At 43.5% G+C, this 17,980-nt stretch overlaps 1 protein-coding gene across 2 annotated transcripts in view; it reads left to right on the top strand.

Moving 5' to 3' along the window:
* The window catches only part of ESCO1 (establishment of sister chromatid cohesion N-acetyltransferase 1), a 46,447-nt gene extending 29,937 nt beyond the window's left edge, over nt 1-16,510 (top strand). For both annotated transcript variants that reach the window (XM_068237242.1, XM_068237241.1), the window contains 6 exons: nt 6,791-6,914; nt 8,889-9,020; nt 9,099-9,188; nt 13,682-13,825; nt 15,509-15,696; nt 16,202-16,510. In XM_068237242.1, coding sequence (XP_068093343.1) covers nt 6,791-6,914; nt 8,889-9,020; nt 9,099-9,188; nt 13,682-13,825; nt 15,509-15,696; nt 16,202-16,352 — 829 coding nt within the window. In that variant the 3' untranslated portion in view covers nt 16,353-16,510. The remainder of the gene's footprint in view (nt 1-6,790; nt 6,915-8,888; nt 9,021-9,098; nt 9,189-13,681; nt 13,826-15,508; nt 15,697-16,201) is intronic.
* Nucleotides 16,511-17,980: the final 1,470 nt, after the last annotated feature.

Genomic DNA, 17,980 nt, shown 5'->3' with positions numbered 1-17,980 from the left:
AATGTTGACAAATGTAAAGTCATGCATTTTGGACATACTAATGGTCTAGCACCATACAAAATAAATGGGATACAGTTGGGGACATCAAACTTGGAGAAGGACTTAGGAGTACTCATTGACAACAAGTTAATTAATCATACTCAATGCCAAGCCGCTGTAGCTAAAGCTAACAAAATTTTGGGATGCATTAAAAGGGAAATAAAAACTCGAGATGCTAGCATAATATTGCCAGCCCTGTTTAACTCTCTAGTAAGGCCACATCTGGAATATGGAATTCAGTTCTGGGCACCACATTACAAAAAAGATATTGCAGTTTTAGAGCAGGTGCAGAGACGAGCAACAAAATTGATACGTGGGATGGAAGGTCTCACTTACCAAGAAAGGTTAGATAAACTGGGTTTATTTAGTCTAGAGAAAAGACGCCTTAGAGACGCCTCTAATTAACATGTATAAATACATCAGAGGGCAATATAATAGCTGGGCGGATGAGCTTTTTGTCCCTAGGCCTTCTCTAAGGACTAGGGGACATGATCTGCGCATGGAGGAAAAACGTTTTAGCCATTTATTTAGGAAAGGGTTCTTTACAGTAAGAGTGATTAAGATGTGGAATGCATTGCCACAGGAAGTCGTTATGGCAAACTCTATACCTGCATTTAAAGGGGGCTTAGATGCTTTCCTTGCGTTGAAAGACATCCATGGCTACAATTACTAGGTAATGCCTAATGATGTTGATCCAGGGATTTTATCTGATTGCCATCTGGAGTCGGGAAGGAATTTTATCCAGTGATCCTCTGGGACAAGACTCCGAGATATCCACGCCCCTTCCAGGAAATATTTCAATCCCTCCCCTATAAAAGAAAGGCCATAAGAATCTCCCCTCAGTTTGAAATATTTCCTGCGCGAGAAGGAGGTTTCTTTCCCTCGGGTGAACCAGGTCTATGGTAGGTAGGGCCTGGGGAACCTTGTAGGGGGCTGCTGAGACTGAGTTGGTCAGTCTGGCAGCATCAAGGTTTCTTACCTTGCCTCGTGTTTGCTCCCTTATGAGGAGGGAGAAAACGGGATGGCGTCCTCGATCCCTCTGGCCTGGTTGGAGGTGGCGGTGGGCTGTCTTGCACGCAGCTGGAGACAGCGTCAGTGGAACAGAAGATCCATCGGGTCTGTTCTGGGGAAGTTTTATAGCCGCGCGCGCGGCTACCGCTGACGTCACTTCCGGCGGAAACCAGGGCGGGGTTAGTATAAGGGAGGCGGTGGGACGCGCCGGCTTCCTCTCATTCTGGCTCTGAGGAGCGAACAGGACAGTCGCAATGTCTGTGGCTCCGGGGGAGGAAGGTGCTGGTCCTTCTAAGGTATTTTTTTGCGGCAATAGTAAAATACTTAGAACTATCTGGGCAATTTTTTTCCATTCTAAATGGGCTGCTTGGATCATGTTTTGCAGGCAAAAGATGGATCCAAGAGAAAGTGCCCAGTATGCAATGCACGACTGCCAGCTGAATGGGAAAAGACACTCTGCAAACCCTGCTCTAAGAAGGTTTTAGCAGAGGATGGCCTCTCTGTCAAGGATACAATAAGAGCCTTTAGACAGGAAATGGCTGATACTATTAAACAGTTTAAATCTTCTTTGGCTGAAACTAAGACACAATCTAAACCAGAAGCCCCTGTACCAGCAGTTTCTTCTACTTCAGAAGGGGAGGTGGGTTCAGATTCTCATGATAGTGCAGAAGAATTTAAAGAGACCCCGTCTAAATTTAAATTTAAAGTAGAGGACACAGAGGGCCTTATTGATGCTATTATTGATAGCTTACAGATTGATAAAGGGAATTCAGATTCGTTAACTCCTCATGATAAACTCTATGAAGGGTGGCAAGACAGTGAAGGCATTGTTTTTCCAGTTCATAAGTCTATTCGCCAGTCTATCCTGAAGGAGTGGACCGAGCCTGATAAAAAACTTGTTTTTTCTAAAGGAATGAAGAGAAGATTCCCGTTTAGTGAAGAGGAGGTTAATTTATGGGGTAAATGTCCTAAACTTGATACGCCCTTTTCTCAGATGGTTAAAGAGGGAGAATTGGCCTTTGAAGATTTAGGCTCTTTAAAAGATCCGTTAGATCGGAAGACGGACGCTTTTTCAAAACGTACATGGGAGGCTATTTCGGCTATTTTTAGGCCGACTATAGCTTCTACGTGTGTATCAAGAACCATGTTGTTGTGGTTGGATCAATTTAAATATAAGATTCAGGAGGGGGCTTCTAAGGAAGAACTTCTGGAGGCCTTAGAATTACTTTTTAAAGGCACTAGCTACCTGGCAGATGCATCAGCAGAAAGCATCAAGATACAGCGAGAGCAGCTGGGTTAGCCAATGTTACTAGAAGATCAGTTTGGCTTAAAACTTGGGAAGGAAGTATCACTTCAAAATCCAGGTTTTGTTAAGTCCCTTTTACAGGTAATCTGTTATTTGGGCCTGAATTGGATGCTACTTTGGAAAGGACTTCTAGTAAAAAGAAGGTCTTTCCAAAGAAAAAGGTTACGCAGCCTACCAAACGTCCTTTCAATAGGCCACGTAATCAGCGTCAAGGACAGTCTAAAAGGAAAGGATGGTCCTTTAACAAAAATGGTAAGGGGGGTTTTCTTATCAAGCCCCAGGATAATAAAAAACCCCAATGACCATCAAGTGGGGGGTCGACTGAAGAACTTCAGCGAGGTGTGGAGAAATTCAGTCGCCAGCTCATACATTTCCACAATTGTGAAAATGGGTTATCGAATAGAGTTCAATTCTGTTCCTCCCAACAGATTTATGATAGCAGGAAATTCCGGTTAATTCTCAACTTAAAGAAATTGAATCCGTCGGTCAAGTACAAACGATTCAGGATGGAATCGATTTATTCTATCAGAAATCTGTTGGAAGCAGAGTCATTCATGGTCAATTTGGATCTGCAGGATGCATATTGGCATGTTCCCATTCACCCATATTCACAGAAATACCTCAGGTTTGCTGTATCTCTAGAAGGCACTCTGTGTCACTTTCAATTTACTTGCCTTCCCTTCGGGATCAGTTCAGCACCTCGCATTTTTACAAAAATTATGGCGGAAGCATGGCCGGATTTCTGGCAAGGCCACATAGGCCATGGCCTAGGGCACCAGATAAACAAGGGGCGGCCTGCAGACAGTGGGCATTATTTGCAGGGCATTATTTGCAAGTGTCCAAACAAATGAAAGTGGTCAGGATAACTGCACTATTAGTATCAGCTGGCATCTGCCTGTGCTGTGCTACAGGCAGCTGCAGTCCGTTAACCAAACGTTTGTGAACAGTGTGTGACTAGCAAAAAGCCAGACCTTGTCCAATGACATAGCAGCAGCTCCAGGCAGTTACAGAAGGCCGGGTCTCACACACTTGGAGTGGGGGATGAAAGGACCAGGGGCAGCACCAACAAATAGTACAGAATACAGAAATCAGCCTCTCACAGTACCCATTTCTATTATTGATGGCCAGCGCTGTTACCCTGGAGACAGCAGTGGGTACAGGACTCACTTTTACGTGTTGCTGACCCCACCCAATGTCCAATTGTGAGCCACTTTTGACTGTGTGTATGGTGGAAGGCTCCTACCACGCCCATCACCTGTAGATCGCTTGATTGACCAGTTCCCCAGTGTGACATGATTAATTCACTTCACGTTGCCATGGAGACCTCGGCACTAGCCCCAATAGTGGACACAATTGGGCCAAAAATTGTTTGATGGATGTGTGTGGAGAGAGGTGGTAGGATACGGTTGGGGCGGCTGGTAATAGTCGGCCTTGGGCGGTAAGAAGTACAAATCCGGCCCTGGGCGGAAGCGTTAGTTCCTCTCCGGGAGCAAGCTATCCAGGTGATTTTTTTTATCTCGACGATATTTTGATTTTTGCCGATTCAGTGGAGCTTTTGAAGGCACATCTAGAGACTTCTTTGAGGTATCTGGCAGATCTGGGGTGGTTGGTAAATCGAGACAAATCTGTTTTGATACCAACTCAAACGATAAAATTTTTAGGAATGATGGTAGACACGTCAGTTCAAAAGATGTTTTTGCCACAGGAGAAGATAGACAAGTTATGAACGAAATAACCGGTCTACAAAGGAACCCAAAAGTTTCCTTAAGAGTGATAATGAGAACTCTGGGACTTTTGTCTTCCACAGCTCCAGCAGTTCAGTGGGCTTTGGCACACCAAAGGCTGCTTCAATCTTTTCTATTAAAGAACTGGGACAGATCTCAGCGGAATTTGGATCAGGAAGTGATGCTTCCCTTAACAGTCATCCGGGATTTGGACTGGTGGCTGAACAAGGGAAATCTGTCCCAGGGGAACTTATGGATATACCCCAGAGAAGTAACTATCACAACAGATGCCAGTGCTTGGGGGTGGGGTGCTCACGTGGAGCATCAGGCCTTTCAGGGACAGTGGAATCAGGAAGAGAAAAAATTCTCGTCCAATCGGAAAGAATTGAGGGCAGTAAAGTTGGCTCTCATTCAAGCACAAAAGATTGTACTAAACAAACATGTTATGGTGAGGTCAGACAATTCCACCACTGTGGCATATATAAACAAGCAAGGGGGCACGAGGTCGGAATGGTTGCAAGAGGAGGCAAAGGAAATCTGTACTTGGGCCCAGGTGAATGTGCTATCTCTGAAAGCTCTTCATCTGAAGGGTCTTCAGAATCTAGACGCGGACAAGCTAAGCAGGATGCTGTTCTTCCGGGAGAATGGGCCCTGAACAGAGAGGTTTTTGCTCTGATTTCAGATGTCTGGGGTGTTCCTTCAATCGATCTTTTTGCGACGAAGCAGAATGCTCTTCTGCCAGTTTTTTGCTCGATAAATCCAAGGGGCGAGCCTTGGGGGATAGATGCGCTGTCACAAGTATGGAACTTTCCTCTGGCGTTTGCTTTTCCTCCTCTGCCTCTCATTCTATTAGTCATCAAAAAATGGAAGGAGATTCAAGCCCCATTAATTCTGATTGCGCCGGTTTGGCCAAAAAGAAGTTGGTTCTCAATGCTAAAAAAGTTAGCTGTGGAACCTCCTCTGAGGTTGCCGGACAGGAAAGATCTACTGTACCAAGGAAAGCTTTGGCATCCGGAGGTGGAAAAGTTAAAACTAGCAGCATGGATCCTGAGGTAGTTTGGCTTAAGAGCAAGGGACTTTCCAGTAGAGTTATTCAAACTTTATTGAAAAGTAGAAAGGAGTCTACCAGAAGTATGTATATTAAGTATTGGAAAACTTTTTTTCATTGGTTAGATTCTTCATCATATGATTCTTTTTCTATTCCAGCATTATTGGATTTTTTGCAGGAAGGTTGGGAAAAAGGTTTATCGGTCAGCACATTAAAAGTGCAGGTTTCAGCCTTGGCTGCCATGACAGGTAAAAAATTGGCTGCGGAGGACTTGGTGGTAAGATTTTTAAAGCTATTAGTAGACAGGTTCCAACAAAAGCACCTAATGTGTCCCCGTGGGATCTACCGTCAGTGCTAAAAGGGTTATCCAGGACTCCATTTGAACCATTGGACCAGAGTGATTTATTGCATGTTACAATTAAAACTGTGTTCCTCACCGCCATATCTACAGCTAGGAGGGTCAGTGAGATACAAGCGTTATCTTGTAAGCCTCCATATTTTCAGGATTTAGGAGACAGATTAGTTTTGCAGACAGACCCAGGGTTTCTTCCCAAGGTGGTGTCCAAATACCATAGATCTCAATCTATGGTTATTCCTTCCTTTAGTATCCAGGGGGGGGAAAAGAAGGATAAAGATCTGTACCTAGTAGATGTTAGAAGGTGTATTTTACACTATATCAAGACTACTTCAGAATTTAGGAAGTCGGATTCCTTGTTTGTCCTATTTGGGGGTAAGAATAAAGGTTGCGCTGCATCCAAATCTACTATATCTAGATGGATTAAGAAAGCTATTAATATGTCTTATTCTTTGTTGAACCTGGAACTCTCGTTGTCCTTCACGGCACATTCAACTAGAGCAGTAGCATCATCCTGGGCACATAATTCTGGTGCTACCCCGGAGCAGATTTGCAAAGCCGCTACGTGGTCAAGTTTTAACACTTTTGTGAAACATTATAAGTTGGATGTGTTATCAGAACAACAGCAAGCCTTTGGTCGTAAGGTCCTGAAGGCTGCTACCCACCCTGAGGTTTGATTCTTGCTTATCATCTCGGAGTCTTGTCCCAGAGGATCACTGGATAAAACAATAGTTACTCACCGGGTAACGTTCTTTCTAGTGATCCTCTGGGACAAGAGTCCCACCCGATTGGGGTATAATAGATTAATTCTGTACTTGGTATGGAGCGGTTCATAGTATAAATAAGTGAAAGGAAGAGTTCTAGACAGTTATTATTTAAGACTGAGGGGAGATTCTCATGGCCTTTCTTTTATAGGGGAGGGATTGAAATATTTCCTGGAAGGGGCGTGGATATCTCGGAGTCTTGTCCCAGAGGATCACTAGAAAGAACGTTACCCGGTGAGTAACTATTGTTTTTCCCTTTAGGGGCTAATTGGACCATGCCTTGTAAGGGTTTTTTCGCCTTCCTTTGGATCAACAGGGATATGTTAGGGAACAGGCTGGTGTTGTACTTTATACTGGTTGAACTCGATGGACGTATGTCTTTTTTCAACCAAAATAACTATGTAACTATGTCATTAACTAAAACATAGAGCACATTGATTAAATTACAGATGTTTCACTATCTGATATTTTTTTGATACTGTATACTGATGTTATCTATACGGTAATCTATTTATGGCTATATGTTTGTATTGTCTGTTACAGGACTGCAACGAAACCCAGCTTGCCAGAAACTAAATCAGTTTCACCAGCCTCTAATACAAATATTCAAAAAGAAATTAGAAAGCTGAAAGAGGCTGACAAAGTTAGCAGCAAGCAGCCCATTATAGTAAGTATGCGGTCTATCGCTGGGTCTTGTAGGTCTCTGGTTCTCTGCGCATGGTATGTGTTGGCGAGAGGGTATTTTTCAGGTGCGCATGGAATGCTTTTGCATGTCACGATTGTCATGACCATATTTATATTTTGTAAATACTGCTATGCAAACAAGACTGCATAAGTGTGTTTCTGAAGAAAGGCCCTACAGAATTAGCATGTAAAGTTCAGAAAATTGGAGAGAAGAGCAATTTGGTAGAGAAAAGCAATTTATCCTCCTCTTAGAAAATTGTGGATTATAGAGTTTTTTTTTTTTTCTTCAGAAAGTGTGTGTGTGTGTGTGTGTGTGTGTGTGTGTGTGTGTGTATCTACCATCCATAAGGTTGGTTGCTTTATTTCCAATTAAAAATTAAGTCTTGAGGCAGGGAACACACTTGTCTTTCAGTTTTCTGCGCACGTTTTTCTGCGTACTTTTTCTGCACACCAACTGTGTTTCTATGCAGGTAAACGCGAAAGTTTTTTCACAGCAGCTGTGTAATTGAAAACTGACAAAATGTGCAGAATCATGCCGAATGTCTGTTTTTTTTTTTTTGTTTTTTTGCATGCGAACAACATATTAAGTGTGAACTAGCCCATTGATTAACATGAGTTCTCAGTTTTTCTGTGCAGAAAACACGCCTGAAAACAGTCAAATGTGTTCCCTGCCTGATTGTTAGGCTCAGAGCCCCATTCTCAGTGCCTCTTTCCCCCAGTACAGCCTCTGACAGCCTTGTAGACATTTTATGCACTAAACTTCAGTAAGACTGCAATAGTAGCACATAAATTGCTGCTGCAAACGCACCTTACTGCATGCATGATTCATGCCTATTATATTTAAGTATTTGTATAGCGCCGACATATTACGCAGCGCTGTACAGAGTATATTGTCGCTCAGGGGGGCTCACAATCTAGTCCCTACCATAGTCATATGTCTATATATGTATCGTGTAGTGCATGTATCATAGTCTAGGGCCAATTTAGGAGGAAGCCGATTAACTTATCTGTATGTATTTGGGATGTGGGAGGAAACTGGAGTGCCCAGAGGAAACCCACACAGACACGGAGAGAACATACAAACTCCTTGCAGTTGTTGACCTGGCTGGGATTCAAACCGGGGACCCAGCGCTGCAAGGCGAGAGCGCTAATCACTGACTAGATTCATTATAGTGGGGTGAGCCAGTGTGTTATGACACAGGTGGTGCTGTGTGAGTGGCTGAGGGTACATTTCCACTATAAGTATGCAAGTTTGCATGTTATTTTTCGGACACGTAATCGCAAATCTTTCTTTTTTCGTGTTTTGACTCTATTGACATAAATTTTGAAATGTTACAAGCAATCAGAATAATTGATTGTAATTCTTGAAATTAAAATAAATCTTAAGAATCCTGTGGTGTGTGGCCACCTTAAAGAGTACCCAAGCTGAAGCTCTGGTTAAAAATAACATACTTGCCTAAGAGGGGAGCTCTGGATCTCAGTGAGTCTTCCCATGGCATCCTCTGGTCCCCTCTTTCCACTCGCGTACCTTCCAAAGATTGCCGTCAAGGTTTTGTTAGCAATCTGCTTGGAGGCAATGTTTCTCTTTAAACACAAGGGCGGGCGTAGTTCCCCTGCGTGAGTACGGCCAAGCCTGCGCAGTAAGCTGGAGTTTTTCATGCAGGCATGGCCATAGCCTACACGGCTGTGACACAGCGGCGCTCATGCCAGAAGAGGAGCGTGGCCCCGATCAGCATCAAAGGCAGCCAGAGCACAGCATAGGGCAGCGTAGGAAGCCCTTAAAAGATCCAAAGGCTTCCCTCTCCTTAGGCAAGTATGTGTTTTTGAACCAGAGCTTCGTTTAGGGTTCTCTTTAAGGCTTTGAAATGAAAATCAAGCTTCACACTGAACGGCAGATTTGTTTTCTTCCTGTTGTAAATTCTTACAGTAGTTGTCATTTTCTTGCACCTTGTGTCAGGATGCTGGACAGAAGCGGTTTGGTGCCATTTCCTGCAGTGTGTGTGGCATGCTGTATACTGCAACAAATCCTGAAGATGAGGCCCAACACTTGCTCTTTCATAATCAGTTCATCAGTGCAGTCAAATATGTGGTAAGAATTCCTCATTCCCATTTGACAGAATAACTGACCCCAGAACTGGTTTCACACTCACTGCTTTGTTTATTGCAGGGCTGGAAAAAGGAGAGGATTGTGGCTGAATATCCAGATGGGAAAGTTATAATGGTGTTGCCAGATGACCCTAAATATGCACTTAAAAAGGTAAATAAACGATTTTCTCCTTAGAAATTCTAACTGGGTGTAGTAGAGATGATTGGATACTGGTCCTGCCTCTACATTACCACCGGCCTTCTATTAAACTCCAGGGTTAGAGCATCTTCGGAGATTTTGGCAGAATTTTTCTTACTTGTCTTGTTAGGAAGTGAAGTAAATCTCTTTCAAGGGATCCTGAGATGAGGGATATGGAGGCTTAGATATTTCCTTTAAATAATGCACGTTGACTGGCTGTCCTGCTGATCCACTGCCTCTAACACTTAAAGTGGTAGACCCTGAACAAGTATGCAGATCAGATGTTTATGATAAATCCGACATTAGCTTCATGCTTGTTTCAGGTGTGGGATTTTGACCCTACTGACCAGAAAGTTCAGCAGGACTGCCAGGCAATTGGTATTGTTTAAAAGGAAATTAATATGGCAGCTTCCATAGGTCTCTTATCTTGGGTTCCTTTTTTAAAGTTTATTTACCCAGGTTATTTTTTTTTTTCTTGGTTTCCCTTGCTTCACATAAGTTAAATATTTAGAAATAAAAATTCCGCCTAAAAACAATTTTTGTGATTTAACCTCCGCGGCCGAAAAAAGAAGCCAGTACTGGTAATCCCGAGCCTGACTCGGAGTAACCGCCAGGAGGCTTGTGCAGAGCATATTGTGCAATGGGTGGTTTAACTCGCCTTCCCCGGGATCCAGACCGGCAGCCATTCTCCTTCCTGTCCTTAAAGGCTCTGAATCCCTCTGGTGAGAACATCGTATGACATTATGAAGGCGATCTCGCTACAGGGTTACAGTGCCACCTGGAGGAAGGAGGGAGAACTGCAGCTCTGGATCCCAGGGAGGTTGAGTAAGTGCAAGGACTGCTGCAGGCTTTCTGGCGGCATTTTTAAAGAGAACCCGAGGTGGCATTTCATTACGTTAGTGGGGCACAGAGGCTGGTTGTGCACACTAACACCAGCCTCTGTTGCCCCATGGTGTGCCTCCAGGACCCCCCTGCGCGCCGCTATACCCCCCGCAGTGCTGGCGACACGCAGCGTGTCGCCAGCACAATGTTTACCCTAGCACTGTCTGTCAGCGCCGCTCCCCCGCCTCCTCCGCATCGCCGCTGCCCGCCCGCGACCCTTCCCTCCCGCTGATTGGAGGGAAGGGACGCGGGCGAGTAGCGGCGATGCGGAGGAGGCGGTGGAGCGGCGCTGACAGACAGTGCTAGGGTAAACATTGTGCTGGCGACGCGCTGCGTGTCGCCAGCACTGCGGGGGCTATAACGGCGAGCAGGGGGGTCTTTGAGGCACACCATGGGGCAACAGAGGCTGGTGTTAGTGTGCACAACCAGCCTCTGTGCCCCACTAACGTAATGAAATGCCACCTCGGGTTCTCTTTAACCGGTTTTCGGGTCTAAAAGCCTGCAAAAAATTGCACTGCTTTTAGACCCTAAAATCTGGAAATAATCATACCGCCAGGGAGGATAAAGTGATGATATACTTCAAAAACTAAAATTTCTGTAACTACTCTGTTACATTTAGTATTCCATATTGGTAAAAAAAAATTCATTGCAGAGAGCAAGATGAGCTTACTTATCTCTTGTCATCTGCAAAGGCAAGAACCTCCCTGTCCTTGTATTCAGCATTGCCCTGTAGCTTTTTTTTTTTTTTTTTTTTTTTTTCTGGCCCAATGTTTTTATTCTTTGTGACTTTACAGAAAGGACTCAAATTTTTACAAAAAGAGGAAGTCCAATGCCATTTTCCAGTGCAAAAACTTTTTCGTATAAACTTTGTTAATGCATATAGAAAAACATTAAAAACGATATCTTTTGGTTCCACAAAGTTGGTCTTTGTATGGTTAACACCACCAATGACTAAGACCGATAGTAACAATACTTTGGCTTGGATTGGTGTTTTTGTTGCAACCCGTGATTGATGAATGTGTTAAAAGTGGCAACGACACATGTTCATTTCGGGCAGTTTTACTGAACAATTATGCCCTTCATCAGGCCGTAACACACAGCTCTGCAGGGCTCAACTATAAGACAAAAAAGGACCAAAAAAGATATATACACATATGGGCATCCGTGCCAACCAGATGCACACCAGGGCTTTCCTGGGCGTAATGTAAGAAGACGCTGCTATGCATAGCAGCGTTTTCTTACATTACGCCCAGGAAAGCCCTGGTGTGCATCTGGTTGGCACGGATGCCCATATGTGTATATATCTTTTTTGGTCCTTTTTTGTCTTATAGTTGAGCCCTGCAGAGCTGTGTGTTACGGCCTGATGAAGGGCATAATTGTTCAGTAAAACTGCCCGAAACGAACATGTGTCGTTGCCACTTTTAACACATTCATCAATCAAGGGTTGCAACAAAAACACCAATCCAAGCCAAAGTATTGTTACTATCGGTCTTAGTCATTGGTGGTGTTAACCATACAAAGACCAACTTTGTGGAACCAAAAGATATCGTTTTTAATGTTTTTCTATATGTATTAATAAAGTTTATACGAAAAAGTTTTTGCACTGGAAAATGGCATTGGAGTCCTTTGTGTAAAGTCACAAAGATTCATGTGGGCAAGGTGGATTGCCTTTGAAAAAGGACTGTGCTTTTTGGCCCTTTTTGCTGTATAAAGGACTTTACCCAATTATATATCAATAACCAATGTTTTTATTGAAATAAGTTCATGAATATTGAAACCAATATACAGCATTAGTTGCCAGTAAGTGAAATCAAAATTCATTAAGCGTTTGCAAAGAAATTCAAATAAGAAGCAATTCCTTCCCTACCAAGTGAAATAAGACAATTATACAAAGTTACATGTGAAAAGTGTTGTAATAAAATCATAGCTTTTGCCTATTTTTATAACATACAACTCTTATACTCTACACAGTTACATAGTTTAGTTACCATCGGAAATCAGATTTGTCAGAAATTATCGATCCATCTGATGGTAAATTGCATGGCGTGTACTAGGCTTTAAGGCATTGCACCCAGGCAGTTGGAATAATTTAAAGAACTAAAGACAGCAACCTTCATAGTTCTCTTACTTCAAGTTTCCTTTAAGCAGAGCTGGCAATCAATGTTTTTGTGTAGCCGGAAGCGGTAAAATCTCTGTTGTGGAATAAATTCTCTCCCTGACTTTCTGCCCCAGTATATACTACATTACTTGGTGTCACTGGTATAGGAAGGGAAAATTCTCCCTAACACTGCAGTCATAATTTAGCAGAGATTTGTAATGCTTCCCCTCTCAATCCAAAGGAACACAGGTATTTGTTTCTTAAAGGACTACTATAATGAAAAACTGCGAAGTTTAACCAATTAAGTACCAGCGGTCTCTGCCTCTTTAAGGACCAGAGACCGCTGGTACAGAAACAGCGGAATCCCGATGGATAATGACGAATTGCCGCACCTACCCGTAGCAACCACAATCACCGCCGCACGTCTGTATCCTGGGCCACCACCTGCGGCGACAGACTGCAGGGATTAAGCGTCGAGATCGGCGGGAGCGACAAACAGCGGATGCGGGCGGCGATTAATTGAAATATACGCCCTGCCAGCCAGGTGACCACCAAAACAGGGCATAGATTTAAATTAGCTTGGTCCTTAAAGGAGTCGTCAGGCAAAAAAAAAAAAAAAAAAGAGTTTCACTTACCAGGGGCTTCTACCAACCCCATGCAGCCATCCTGTGCCCTCATAGTCACTCACTGCTGCTCTGGTCCCCCTCCGGCAGCTCGTTTAGTTTTTGCCGACCTCGGGGTCGGCGGGCCACATTGCGTACATTTTTATGCATTCCCGCTGGTGCAGGAACGATAACGCATACATTTTTACGTTAGAGGTTCAACGCGTAACATTTTTAAACTAGAACCTATGCAAAGCTGCCATCCTGCCTATTTGCCACCATCATGGGGGTTGGACTGTGTCACTGGTATTCAGGAAGTGTTTTTTAAAATAGAGGAATACTTGAGAATCCCCCATGAAAAGATGTGCTAGTCCAATACTTGTTGGCAAGGGGTTCAGAACAGTCAGATCTACAGTATAATACTTAGTGTAAGTGAGCTCTGCATAAGAAAGTAGTCATTTAAGTGCATTTTACACTGAGACAAATGCAGGGCTGTGGAGTTGGAGCCTGAGTCCTTTTCCATACCTGGACCTGGAGTTGGTGGTTTTATAAACTGAGTCGTCGGATGATTTTTGTACCAAATCCATAGCCCTGGTAAGTATTAGACTAAGTAGTCGGGAGTCTGAGCCACTTTGGGTACCTGGAGTCGGTGGTTTCATAAACTGAGTTGTCTGAGTTGAAGTCGGATGATTTTTGTACTGACTCCACAGCCCCGGACAAATGTATATGCTATATGTATATGTGCATATGCATCTATTTTTAAACTATACAGGTTTTTTTTCTAAAGCATTTCTTTAATATTATAAGAGTTCATTCTTCTGTATTGTTATATTGGCTTTATACTCCATTATGTTAACCAGTCTAATGTTTATGTATTTGTTTAGGTTGAGGAGATCCGAGAAATGGTTGATAATGATCTGGGGTTCCAGCAAGTCCCACTCTGGCTCCACCCAAGGACCAAAACATTTCTATTTATCAGCACTGACAAGAAAATTGTTGGCTGTTTGATATCGGAGCACATCCAAAGGGTATGTAGTGACCTGACCTAACAATGCTCATATTCATGCTTTACTGTAGCCATCCAGCCAATATTCCTGTTACCAGAAAAAAAATCAGAGTTTGAACCACAAATAGATGATCTTGGTATTTAGTTGGAGCAGGGGTGCTATAGCTTATGTTCCAGTGCCGAGAGATCGCAAGCAGCTGATTCATCCACGGAATATGTTGGTGCTTTATAAATCAATAATAATCATCCTTATTTTATAGACTTAGTCCAGGAAAAAAATGTTGAACCCCAGGAATGGACAGACAGGGTTCTTCTCAAAACTGCTAATTTGAGTTATCTGATGATTAAAGAGGCACCGCAGTGAATAATTACTAAATTGCCTTTTTTTTAAAAAAAATTTCAATAATAATTTGAAAATTATGTAGTTGTTTGCCCATTGCAAGATCTTTTCTTTCCCTGATTTATACTCTGAAATTTATCACATGGAGTGACATCTTTAATCCTGCCAGGTGATGTCTGTGGAAGGAGATACTGCTTTCTTGGCAGTTGTAAACAGCTGCTATTTCCCACAATGCAATCGGGTTCACAGGCAGCAAACTGGCAGCACCATGGCCATGACCTCACACTCTGGGAGGGGTTTCGCCACAATATCAGCCACACAGACCCACCTGATGCTCTATTTGAGAAAAGGAAAAGATTCCCTTTGGGAAGGGGGTATCCGCTACTTACTAGGATGAAGTTCAATCCTGGGTTCAATTTCCTGTTTAGCGACTTGCCCTCCAAGAGATGAGTATCTACATCCCTGCAAAGTCCCTTGTCGCCTAACAGGGACGTAGTCCCTTTCCGCCGCGCACTCCCGCGCTAGTTCTCGCCGCTGATCATTACAGCGGAGATCATTGAATGAGAACGCACCGCTTTTAGACCCTAAAATCCTGAAAGAATCAGAACACCAGTGGGGGGGGGGGGGGGGGGTTAACTGAATCTAACATTTAATCTTACAGTGTATGGTGACCTTTACAGTGTCAGCTTTAGTTGTAAAAAATGAGTGAGCACAGTAATATATTTTAGAGTGAATTACCTTGAGCATATTTGGGTCTTGTCTTATGACAGATTTCTGACAAATTGGGGGAGCAGGCAACTACTGTCACCTGTCCTGATGCCTACCGCTCGCCCTGTTTTCTTCTCTGCCCCGCATTCCACCTAAATGCCCCTCTGGCAGCCTCTTCCGGGTCGCCGGAGTTGGACACTACTATGCAGGCACTGGCCGGGCTGTGCGCATCATCACGCCGTACACCTGTGGCCGGGAGCGCATGCGTATGACGTCACGCGCATGACACCCTATGCATGCGTAGTGTGCTCTGGCCACGGGCGTGCACAGCCTGGCCAGCGACTGCGCAGTAATGCCCGACTCCAGCGACCTGGAAAAGGCTGCCTGAGGGGCATTTTGGTAGAATGCAGGGGCAGAGAGGAGAACAGGGGGAGCGGTAGGCATCAGGACAGGTGACAGTATATGCCTGCTCCCCTTGTTTGTCTAGGTTTATTCTTCTCTGGTAGCCTTGAAGTTTTTTTCCCTGGTAGCTTTGGCTGGAGACCCAACATCTTGATAGTTTTTGCACAGCTACACAGAACGTTTCCACATTTATTATCGGTCTTTTTAACCATCTGACCCTATTGATTTCTCAATTGTTTCTGCACTCTTTTTTAGGGTTACCGAGTGATTGAGGATTTTAATCCGGGCATTCTGTCTGACACTGATAGATTGTTTTCTGAAAGAGTGAAAGCTTGGTGTTGCTCCACCACACCTGAGCCAGCTATCTGTGGAGTCAGCCGCATATGGGTGTTTTCATTGATGAGGAGGAAGAAGATAGCCTCAAGGATGCTGGAGTGTGTAAGGTAACGCAATACAAGATGTATGGGATTATATGTATTTTACACTAGTGCTGCTAGTACAATCACAATTACTAAAGGCGGAGTGAGGCCTAGCCTCTCATTTAGACACTTCTAATTCATTACTATGGCTCAGAAGAGTGAAGAACAAGAGCAGTCTCCCTCGTCTCCTTCCACAACCGTTGGCTAAGCAGTACTGATAGCTTCTGTGCCACTAAACTCTTATGCATAGTACCCTTGCCATCCTGTCACACTATATATTGGTTTACAAATATTGATATTTCAGTTGTAACTGCGTAAGTACTTCATGAAAATATTGGCTGAGTCCTCAGTTAGTTTTTGTGACTATATAAATTATGTGGTCCTGTCACAGCACCTTTTGGAGGGTTGAGACAAACTCCAGGTAGGCTTTGACAGTCCTTTACTTATATATCTGTAGGCTTCTCATAGATTTTCACCAAAAGCTGTAAAAAGAGCCATTGAAATTGCATTTTTTTTTTTCCCCCAACAGGAACCATTTTATCTATGGCTCTCATCTGAACAAGGATGAAATTGCATTCTCAGACCCAACTCCAGATGGGAAGCTGTTTGCAGCCCAATATTGCGGCACGAGTCAGTTTCTGGTGTATAATTTTGTCAGTGGGCACCACCCATTGAGTTGAAGATCGGACTTCACCCCTTTCTTAGCATACAGAGAGAGGATGTATTTTATTTTTGAATGACCCTGTTAAGGATCTCAGGATGTGGACACCCTACGGGTTGTTCAGTCGTTGCTTTTTATTTTTAACTAGAGTAAAGGAATTCAGATTTCTAAAGCAAATATTTTGATATATTTTTCTTCCAAGAAGTCATGCTTCGAGTATTTTCTATACAGTATTTTAGTCATGTTTACATGCAGCAAATAATTTTGTTCATAGTGGACTAAACTAATTGTAAAAAAAAAAAAAATATGGATGATTTTGATGAGTGTAAGCTGAAGATCCTCATGTGGTTGTATAGATGCACATGTTCATGTATCTGTAGGTAACATGGATGTTTGCAATAGTATATGTTCTCTATTTCAGCAAACGTGACCTGCTTTCAGCTCTGTAACTAACAACGCTAGGTTTCCACCCCCAGGGATGATCTGTTATCTCCACTATTGGTTCTGATGTACATTGTTTGGCAACAGGTGCAACATTGTTAGCAGTGTGCCACGCCAGATCACTAAACAACCGACAAATGCCACCTCCTCATAAAATTGCTCATTTCAGTAGTTGCTGAAACATGGTTGCCCCACTCAGAATTATTAGCAAAGCGGAGTAATTCCTTTCCTGATTAGGTGGCAGATGTGTCAAAACATTGGGTCTTCCCATGGATCTAAAATCTCCAAACCTTATTGGGTTGAGGATGACGGGTCAGGGAGGCTTAGATTAGAAGACACTAGTAGGAAGCATTCAAGGAAGCTTAGTGTGAGATGAGGGCTAGTTCACACTTGGAATGCGACTCACGATTGCGATTTTTGCAGCACAAAATATCAAATTTTTACCACCATTTGCACTTCCCATTTAATAGAATGAGAATCACAAAGCTATCACCCCAAAATCCTGCATGCAGCACGTTTGCGATTTATGCAAATCGCAAATGCAGTGAGAATGATCCCATAGGGGTACATTAGACACAGAGCTTTTATAATCGCTGGCGATAAGCAAAGTGCTTAAAAGCTCCTGAGGGTGAACCAGACTTTAGACTTTTACCTACATTTTTTGGGTTAGAGTTTGGGGGAGATCTCCCGGTAGTGTGAAGGCCCGAGCACATGCTGGATTACAGTTGGCTGAGGTGGCCGGTAATGTCCACCTCTGCCGATAATCCGGTCGGCAGCCCCTGACTGCTGCCCGGCCAGCGATCTGCCTAGCAGATCAATTCAGCCAAGCAGCGGCTTGTTTTCCCGAACTTGGCACGTCCGCCGCACCGTCAGACCAACGCGTCTGTACAGCCTCTGCCCAGCGATCTCTCATGAGGGATCAGTTCCCTAACCCTGTCGGGTGACATCAATTTACTATGCCCTAAATGATGATTCAGCTGCCCAGTTTTGCCTTTTTGCTGGGGGGAACAGGCACACTGGATCTGGCTCACTGGCTAGAGTTGACAATCACATTGATTGAATTCCTAATATGAAACTCAGTAGCAGGATGGGGTAGTGTGAATACTATGAATGTACAATTATGGCTGTTTAGCTCTATGAACTTCAGTATATTTTATGTATAGCCTATGTACCGATAAATGCATTTTAGTTGCTAAAATCTTGTTT

The sequence above is a fragment of the Hyperolius riggenbachi genome, chromosome 5 (genome assembly GCF_040937935.1).
Source record: "Hyperolius riggenbachi isolate aHypRig1 chromosome 5, aHypRig1.pri, whole genome shotgun sequence".
NCBI classification, from domain to species: domain Eukaryota; kingdom Metazoa; phylum Chordata; class Amphibia; order Anura; family Hyperoliidae; genus Hyperolius; species Hyperolius riggenbachi.
The sequence above is the reverse complement of the archived record's forward strand: the minus strand, read 5'-3'. Positions and strand labels throughout refer to the sequence as shown.